At 32.4% G+C, this 10,277-nt stretch overlaps 1 protein-coding gene across 2 annotated transcripts; it reads left to right on the plus strand.

Annotated features, from left to right (window-relative positions):
• Positions 1-680: 680 nt before the first annotated feature.
• Positions 681-9,412, plus strand: LOC106457855. 2 transcript variants are annotated; one of them, XM_013917306.2, is made up of 2 exons: positions 681-786; positions 7,761-9,412. In XM_013917306.2, the coding sequence occupies exon 2, from the start codon at positions 7,983-7,985 to the stop codon at positions 8,556-8,558; it is 576 nt and encodes a 191-aa protein (XP_013772760.1). In that variant the 5' UTR covers positions 681-786; positions 7,761-7,982; the 3' UTR covers positions 8,559-9,412. The 2 variants fall into 2 exon arrangements, with proteins under 2 accessions (XP_013772760.1, XP_022239607.1); XM_022383899.1 differs by lacking the exon at positions 681-786 and adding an exon at positions 961-993.
• The last annotated feature ends 865 nt before the right edge of the window (positions 9,413-10,277 follow it).

Below are 10,277 nucleotides of genomic sequence, written 5' to 3' on the forward strand. Positions count from 1 at the left end.
TCTCATTCTTTAAAATTCGCTCAAGAACTCTAGTAAGACTCCTATGAAAGAAGAGAATTTCATTGCGCTGCGCTTTATTCTGCACAGATAGCTCTTTGTGTATATTTATTCTTAGGAACAAAAAATAAAACATACATATTGGCGTTAAGAGAGAAACATACATATTATAATATACATTATTTCGCAAACTGGATCATCTCTTAATTAAGAAGTAACTTTTCTACATCATTCATTCTAAGGCCCTGATATGATCTTGGTTATGACGCTCGATTCACAGTCTGCTAACTGCGGGATAAAATCCCGTAATTGAGCATGCTCACCCTTTCAGCCATGGGAGCAATATATTGTGACGATAAAGGAAAAGAGAAGAATAAACCAGTTTTATTAAGAAAGGACTTGTGTCGCTAAAGTTTCGTCGGAACGAAGTTACGGAAAATCAACTAACGACCGGAGATGTAACAGTATTAACAAGCAGCATTCCCTCCAATCTCTTACTTCAAAATTAGGGACGGCTAGCGCAAATAGCTTCCGAATAGTTTTGAACAAAATTCAACAAACAAATGAACTTCAATCTATTACAGGTAACTTCAATATTGCTAGATAACATTTACAATTTTGATGATTTTCAAACGTATTTTCTGATTACTAACACTTTGTCATTTTCGTTGTGAGAGGGCGGATGTTGCAGTTTGCAGACTGAATTTTAATTATACCAACCAAAGTTTCCAATAAAGTAAAATATGTATGAAGCATTATAATTTATAGAACTATTAGTTTCGCAATTTCGTAAGTATTATTCTATTAACTTTTTTGTATTATATCTATAGAAGTTGAGTAATTTACAACTGTGAGGCTGTGCACTATAATGATTTTGCAGGGAACATGGGCGCCCACAGAAATTCTTTTCAGGGGGGGGGGAAGTAGTATGGAATTGAATTGAATAAAAAATGCATATACATGGCAGGGAAATATTATAAGTTAGAACAGTGAGAGGTAAGCTGAGTACTGACCAGTTTTAAGTAGCGCAGAATTAATGAGTAATTGACTGAGCCACTGATAGTGTATAATTAATATTATCAACCAGTTTTTGAACATTGTTGCTGTTACTACTAGTAATTAAAGACTTAAATGGCACCGGCAGCGTTACTGATAGATAGTACATAGACAAAATCTGAAAATCTCTACTCTGTTTGCACGTTGTCTAAGAGTAAGAAGGTAATTTTAACTGTATCATATATACATACCCAGTATATGTAGACTGAAGACTCCAATATATAGCCCAACAGTTGGGATATTTCTCCTTTTTTTTTTCTTTCTTTTCAACAGTTTGATACCGTTACACCATAACAATAAGTGTCAAATTTTAAAAAGAGCACCTAGTCCAATATGTGGCCTATAGCACCTGATAGTAGACCTCATACTGTCAATTTTATGCTCAAAAATAATCCAATGAATTGCATATTTACTCATAACTCTATAAAAGAAGTTCCTTTGGTCCTGTCTGAGAATGTTTGACATGCTCTCATGTAGTGTCAGCTGGTTTAGATCATCAAACAGAATTCTAATGAGACATCACAGTTATTTAGTTATAAACTTTATTTTATCATGTGCAGTTAATACAAGTTTTACAAGGAATTAATTGTACATCTAACATGACTAATCAATTTATTATATTATACATAATTTAACAGCATCATGAGACTGACAGAAAATGTGTGGCATATATTTTCCCATTGAGTCAGTAAAAATGGTAAGTTTAAAACATTTTGTTAGATCATAAGGTAAGTACAGTATATCATAATCTAACTGTGAAACCTTTCATACCATATGAATTATGATGAGCTTGCACAAACCCAATGGAATTGCTAAAAAGTTTGAAATCTAACAATTAGAATTGTGCATTAGTCTGAAATTCAGGTGCTGGAGCTTCTTACATAGTAGTTAAGATACTTTAATTCACTATTCATAAAATATGTATTCTTCATAGAAGAAAAATGGCTGTATACCATTATTTAACCCAATTGTTTTAACTGTAAGATATTTGTTTATGTTAGTTTAGAGATATATTAGTTTATTAAGAGTTAGTACAAAAAAATATCTCCTTTTAAATGTACCCATTGTTCAAAGATTACATATTGCCGGATTTCTTTGCTTGATTAGAGAGATACCAACATGTTGATAAAATCACTTAAAACATGCATGTCAGAGTGAAAATGCTAACCAGATTCTTGATTAGTTTAAGCATGCTCAACCTGATAAAAAATATAATACTTTTGTTTTGTGAAACAACAGATTCTTGACTTGCTTTCCTGTGACAATCTTCAGGACAATAGATAAGCTCCTGTGACTTGTGGTGTGCCTTATTTAACAAAAACAGTATGGACATTCACAGATAAGAATATGACAAAACAAGTTATTTATATATTTAAGAAAATGTCTGTATCATATGTTATTTCCTCCAAAGGGAGCCAAAGGCCACCTGGAGGAGTCACTTGTTGTAACCACTCACACAGTAGTGTGTCATCTGTCAGTAGACACTAAAATGGCTTTACGTAAGAAATGCTTAATGTTGCAATTTTTAATGCCATGACATCAGTAAAACATGCATATGCCATGAATCACAAGAGGAATTATACAATGTGTAAGCTACAACACAGCATGACATGAAATTCAAAAGCAAGAAATAAAAATATTTGTTACTCTTAATTTTGGTTTGATTTACTCTTGAAATAGAGTACTTCGGGAACCCTGTGTAAGTATATCTAGTATTTCCGTACTTCCTTCAGTATAAATTGAAATGTACAAAAAATCAATATAAAATAAAAACTCCAGAACTAAAGCCATGTACACAATTATGTGTAATACAGTAATTGTTACGTCAGTGTTCTCAATTTTAACGATAAATTATAAGTGTTCTAATCAAATTTAGTTTTACATTTGTATTTCATCAGAAATACCTTATGAAAAGGTTAATAGCAGTCTGATGATATGTAACCCACTGACATTTTGTAATATGCATTTTTCAGTTTTATTGCACTTTATAAGCATATTTTTTCATTGTTAATGCTAATAATAATTTCTTCCAACAGCTTTCCATTTGAGCCCTTATTATATCAGTGTCAACTTACTGTATGATCATTGGACAATTTTTTTTTTTGTTCAGGTTATGGTGCTGCCAAGTCCAGTTCGTATTATTATATTTTTCTTATCTACTTTCCATCACCTGATGTATGTAAGCTTTGCATTTTGCTTCATGTCAGAGTTATCAGACACATACAAATGGAAATGCCCTCTTATGATCTGCAAATATTCAACTTAAAAAACTGACTGAACACTGTTTATGTTCTAAAATAGAAAAATTTCAAATATTTTTATTTCAAATTGAAATATTCTAGTCTCAACACTCACCACTAGTAAGTAGTTACAAAGTTTGGGATGCTTTGATGTTTTATTGAAAATTACTGGGTTCTGAAAGATAGCTAGGACATTTGTTTTGATGACATTTTTAGGTATAAAAGATGGAAAAAAACCAACTAATAATTAAAATAAGATCATGAGTATGAACAGTTAATATGTATATATAAATGTAAGAGATGTGGATTTGTGATCTTCAGGTAGAAAAAATTATATTAAACAAAAGAACAGATGATTTAAAATCACTCTTACACTAACTGGACTTTTCAGCATTATTAGCTGTAGTCATGATGGCATTGACTCTTGTTACCTCTTAAGCAAGTTGATATTTTTAGAGTAATTGCTGAAATTTAAAATTCAATGAAGAATCTTATTCTTAGAGAATATTATCATTAATGTTGTGAAAATATATATATGTATATATAAGTAGAAAATTTTTATAAATACCACCTTCAAATAAGTCATTAGGTCCCACACTATTTAATCAAAATTGTGACTCTTAAACTGCAGGTGATCTGTTTTTTCATAACTCTGTATGCATCTATAAAGCTGATACTGTTAATATATAGACACAATAAAATAATATACATGCAATTACACAAACATGTGAACTCTGTTGTTTATATTTGTTTTGTATTTCCTTTAACTTCTATCTATGCATGTTTGTTATTCTAAACATTATACCATATAACCATATAGCACATATAACACTTCAGTTTCTATATAAAATATTTCTTATTTCATTTGCATAGTTAACATGTTTTGCCATTGATCTGTGAATGTCCATAACATTTGTATCATCTGCCTTCCATTGATCTGTGAATGTCCATAACATTTGTATTATCTGCCTTCCAAACAATGGATCATGCGAGTTGACCTGGTTTTTTTGTTTGAAGACAACTGTTACAGAATAACATATCAAGACTAATTTTAATTTCCCTCGGTGAAATCAATGCTTATGATCACATTGTAAGCATTTATCCTAATCAAAATTGTAGCTTTCACTGCTGTTTATACCTTTTATTTTTCAGTGTACTAAAAACTTCATACTACTATGGGCATTACCATAAACTTACTTTAGTACAAAAGTTGTGCCTAGTTGTTCTAGTGTTTGTTGAGGCATCTACATATACAAAGTGATAGGAACATCCCACCCTTTTGAGGTTTTAGACAGTTGGTATTTCTTAATTTCACCCATTTGGGGTTTGAGACATGATAGTATTTCTTAATTTCACCCTTTTGGGGTTTGAGACATGATGGTATTTCTTAATTTCATCCGTTTGGGGTTTGAGACATGATGGTATTTCTGAATTTCACCCTTTTTGGTTTGAAACATGATGGTATTTCTTAATTACACCCTGGGGTTTGAGACATTTGGTACTTTTTAATTCCACCCAGGTGTTTGAGACATGGTGGTATTTCTTAAATGGAATGAGTGTTAGTATTTCCTATAAAATTATATTTTATAGAGAAATCTTGATAAAGAAAACCTAATGCTGTTTTTGTAAGTAAACATTTTAATTACATATATTTGAAACTAAGTTTTGCAGTAGCTTATCTGTACATTATTACGATTAAGTAATCATTAATTTTCTTTCTTACCAAGAAGTTTTCGGAACTTGTGGAATTTCAGCCTTCACATCCACTACCCATTCTGATGCCTAATGTAAATGACAGTGTAATTTGTGCAATAGACTGCTCGCAAAGCTTATAACAAACTCTTGAGCACTATGCTTTTAGATTTTTTACATATTTGCTGCTTCTGGGTGGAAAACTTGTCTCAAAAAATTAGTCTGTTAGAAGTAACCATGTGTTGATGTGTGTACTAATGTTTATTTTAAGTAGATAATCATCAGTCACAAAACATGGTGTATTACTGTTAATCTGACATGTGAAAGTTTGACAGTTATCACTAGCCTTTTATTTATTGTAACTATAAATGTGATATGGCTGCAAGTGGCAGTCACAGAATATATATTGGATTCTTAGGAGCATACCTATTATTGTTTTCTGTTCACTGATGTGAACTAGTCAACTAATTTACACATTTTTTGTGTGACGCTAGGTTTGAGTGCTTTTATTCTCCCATCATATTATTAGTTTGGAATTAACTTGAAATACATACTGGTTGTGGGAAAGGCTTTTCTGCTTTCTTGACATTAAGGCTCAATTTACATTTCCTGTAACTAGTGCCTATGTGAAAATGTTAAGTGGTTGGATTTATCTGGCCCTTTACCCCGCACCAGATTTGCAGAGTTATTACTAATGTGTGTTTATAATTAAGTAAAAACCTAAGAACAGTATATTTAATTACCTATATTCATTAATGGGTTGATTTTTAGTTCCAATGAATATAGCTTGGATCAAAAGTTAATATTAACAAGTATTAGGAAAAAAATTATCACTAAATAAAAAAGCTATGTAGGGCTGGCTACTGAACTTGAAAAAATGAACCAAAGATATGGAAGGAAGTGGACATATCACTTGATCTGGCTAATGATCACATAGCAGACTAAGCTGTCTTGAATTTACACAGAGAATAAAATCTCTGCATTACTGGCTTCTTACCATCTTCCACATTTCTTCATGGTGGGATCCAGACGGCCTTCTCTGTCCAGTGCATGTTGTGGATTGCTTCATTGTTTTTAATGCTTCTTTCCATTAAATCCATTTCCCATATTTCCTCCTCTTAATCCACTTCTTGATTTTTTCCCTTTCTCCCTTACCCATTTGGTTTGAATTGTAATTCGATTGGCCTTTTATTCCTTGTCTCCTTCTTCCCATCATCACTTTTCCAACAATCTCCCACATATGATCTTCGACTCTGAAGATCTCCTTTTGGAGAGTGTCCTTCGGATGCTTCTTTCTCTCCATCGCACTGGTCCCTCCACCTATTCAATGTGGGATTCTAGTTATTTATGTGACTGCAGGTAATGTACCGTATCAGAAGTTTTAATTTTCCTATACTGAAAATGTATTTCCAATAGGTATTTACTTCCTCTCACCTTTCCTTCTAACTGAAAACCAGTGCTTCCATTTTCTGCTAAACCTCAAAGTAATAGTTCAGTAGAATTGAATAGAGGGAGTCACATGCATCAAGAGAATGTGTCATACTCTTATTGGTGGAGGGTTGTTGCATGATAATTTGCAAGTTAATTCCAGATGAGTTGAAGTTTGAAAGCTTGTGGTATGTGCCAAAAAAAATCATATATAGGGCAGCACTGAACTAAATAGCTATTTATGTGAGTGAGGTAAGTACCTATTGGAAATACATTTTCAGTATAAGAAAATTATAACTTTTGTATTTGTGGAGTATCACTTGACACCAGAACAGCCAAAATGTTGTAATTGTGGAGTATCACTTGACACTAGAACAGCCAAAGTGTTGTAATTGTGGAGTATCACTTGACACCAGAACAGCCAAGATGTTGTAATTGTGGAGTATCACTTGACACTAGAACAGCCAAAGTGTTGTAATTGTGGAGTATCACTTGACACCAGAACAGCCAAAATGTTGTAATTGTGGAGTATCACTTGACACTAGAACAGCCAAAGTGTTGTAATTGTGGAGTATCACTTGACACTAGAACAACCAAAGTGTTGTAATTGTGGGGGATCACTTGACACTAGAACAACCAAAATGTTGTAATTGTGGGGGATCAATTGACACTAGAAATGCCAAAGTATTATAATTGTGAAATCATAATTGACACCACAACACCAAATTACCGTACAGTTATTGTAAACATATAGCCATACTTGGCTACACCTAGGTAGATGTGAATCAAATCTCACTCCCTAATCAAACAACTAAACAGTTGTTTGGAACTGAGAAATCAACTTGAGTAATCAGTATAATCAATAATGTCATGTAAAGTAATCTAAATTATTCTTAAATCAATTAATGTGAGGAAAATAGTCAACTAATTGAAATTAGTATTTCCATTTGTTCCAACAATTCAAATCTTATATGAAAATAATCAGTTAGTTGAATGTAACAGACCAACAATTAATCATCTAGCGAGTTCCACTAATCGGCCAGCTCTACAAGTATTGCATCATTTGAGCATAAAAACTGTTGTAATTGTAGTTATAACACTGTTGCACTTGTGATATCACACTAAATATTTGACAGCAAGATGTTATGATTACTAAGTCATAACACCAGAATAACCATGCTGTGTGTAAATAATATTAACTTCCAATTAGATTATTGTTATTTTGGGGTTATTTCAATAATGAAGAATTCAATTGATTCATTCTCAGCACAGTAATGTTTTTTGAAGCAGACTTTTTTAAATAAAGTCTATTTTATATAAATGATTCAGACTTCTTGTTTCTTGCAGTGTTTCAAGGGATTCCTTTATGGCTGTTTCATGTTAGTGTTGTCCATTAGCAAAAACGTTGGACTCCACATTCCCAGGATCTATTAAATCTTGATGTTCCTCTTCATTAGCTAGGGATGTTAAGCATTTTTACTGAGAATCAAAAACAGGAAAAAACAATATCATGCAAGGGATTCTGATTTGCACCTATAATTGTATATACTTTATGTCAACTCAAACTATATGTCCAATTTTTCATTTTATAAAAAGCCCTCATCTCTATGTTATGGATCATCCAATGAACAAGCTAGTGTGCTTTCTGCTCAACATGATAATGGAATAACAGTTCAGATTAATGTTCTTAAGACCCATCACAAAGTTGTACATTCAGCTACCTCTACAACTGCTTTCCATTGTCCGCTCAGAATGAAAATGGTGAGACTACGACGTCATCATTTCTATAGACCATATGACTTCCCTTGGCGGCCAGCTCTAGAGGCTTCACTTAGACAGTGCTGGACAGTAGACACCACTTTACCTACAAATGTAGCCTTAGTTCTCCCTGAATGTGAAAGTGCCAACAAGTCAAATCCTGGGAGTCCAGTAAAAGGTTACAATGATGGTGCTATAATCCCACGTTCTCGATCTTTAGATGACTTGAAAAAAGATGAGATGTCTAATAACTGTAGCAGAGAAGCAGAAAAGACTGAAATTGATTCTGTGTCCCAGCAAATTAGTGAATTGCATGTGGGTGAACCAGGGTTTGCAATTGTACCGCCGGTACTGGTACCGACTACAAATCCTGGGGTGAACTCATGAAAAGCTTAGGGGATGTTAAATATTCATCTTTTTTTTTTCTGCAATACAAATATTTTCTAAAATAAAATTATTTCTAATTTATTTTTACTCATGTTATACTGGCCTTTATAATTACATTTTGTGATCTGTACTGTGTTATTATTATGTTCCGTATACAAGAGTATACTGTTATCAATCCGAGTTAATAAACATATTCTAAAGTCATCTATTTACAAGAACTGTCTAGTTCTCAGATAGTTTATTGAAGAAATTGCCATCATTGTAGTGAAACTTTAGTTAAGCCCAAATTTTGCTTCTAGAATAAGCCTTTACTGTAATGTAACTGAATTACACTGTTTTTAGAGAGTTCTCCTTTCTGATATTTTCAATCAGATATACCTGCTAGATCATGATTTTAGAAATTAGATTTATATTTTGAAGTGTAGTTATGGTTCAAAGTATAAAAAAAAAGTTCAGAAATAACTTGAAGCTACAGGGAATCTGATTGAGGTGTTTAAGATTTGTAAGGGAATTGATGGTGCATCATCATTTTTCTTTTGTAATTAATGGTGACAATGATAAGATATAGTTACATTTTTCTGAAAGAATGCAATAAATTTAAGAGAGTTTAAGGAAAGACTTGATAAATATTTAAATGATAAGGACTGGCTTTGAATGTTTTTTTGCTATTTTGTGTGGATGGGATGGCTTGGTGGACCAATATGTCCCTTGCAATCCTTATATTTTGTGTTAAGTTCAGCTAATGTCTTGTTCAGGACTAATTCAGTTCAACATTACTGATGTGGTTGTAAAATGTTGATAAACATTCATGAATAACTGTACGATTATTATAAAGACATAGTTACCACTGAGATGATACAGGCCAATGTGAGATGTTTTATTTTTGTACATACATATGCACTATATCACAAAATACGCTAAGTTTCAAAAGAAAAAGCTTATATTTTGTAAGTGTGGTAGCTCTTTGATATTTATTTTTGAGTTTTATTTCACATTAAAGTTAGAGCAACAAAGGGATTTTATGTTTTATTAGTGAAAACATGTTACCCTCAACTTTTCAGTATTATCAGTCATCAACTAAATGGGTCAAATCTTGCTAAATAGACTTCTATCTTGCAAGAAATGTCACAAGTTCATATGTTTTGAACTGTGTGTTTCAAAGTAAACTGCCCCCCAGTGGCACAGCGGTATGTCTGTGGACTTACAATGCTAGAAACCGGGTTTCAGTACCCGTGGTGGGCAGAGCACAGATCACCCATTGTGTAGCTTTGTGCATAACTACAAACAAACAAAGCAAACTATAACAAATAACTCAAATAAAAGGATTTTTTTTTATGATCCAAAAATGTTAGAAGCATTCATTAATTTTAGGATGATTTCTCCTCCCCCATTCACTGTAATTTGATTACTTAAAGCTTGTATAATATTTGTATTTACCACACTTATTTATTAAGGCTTTTTGTTTCGTCACCAGCTTTCCATTTTTTAAGTTATTATTAACCAGGAGTTTATGAAGGCACATATGGGAATTAGATATTTACAGTATTTCAACCATGACATTGCTGTGATTATTAAGTTATTATTAACCAGGAGTTTATGAAGGCACATATGGGAATTAGATATTTACAGTATTTCAACTATGACATTGCTGTGATTATTAAGTTATTATTAACCAGGAGTTTATGAAGGCACATATGGGAATTAGATATTTACAGTATT

Source organism: Limulus polyphemus, unplaced genomic scaffold, assembly GCF_000517525.1.
Source record: "Limulus polyphemus unplaced genomic scaffold, Limulus_polyphemus-2.1.2 Scaffold382, whole genome shotgun sequence".
In the NCBI taxonomy this organism is placed as follows: Eukaryota; Metazoa; Arthropoda; class Merostomata; order Xiphosura; family Limulidae; genus Limulus; species Limulus polyphemus.

What these genes read in the sequence shown, in the direction of transcription:
- LOC106457855 (XM_013917306.2), top strand. Translation starts at nt 7,983, where the DNA reads ATGTCCAATTTTTCATTTTATAAAAAGCCCTCATCTCTATGTTATGGA.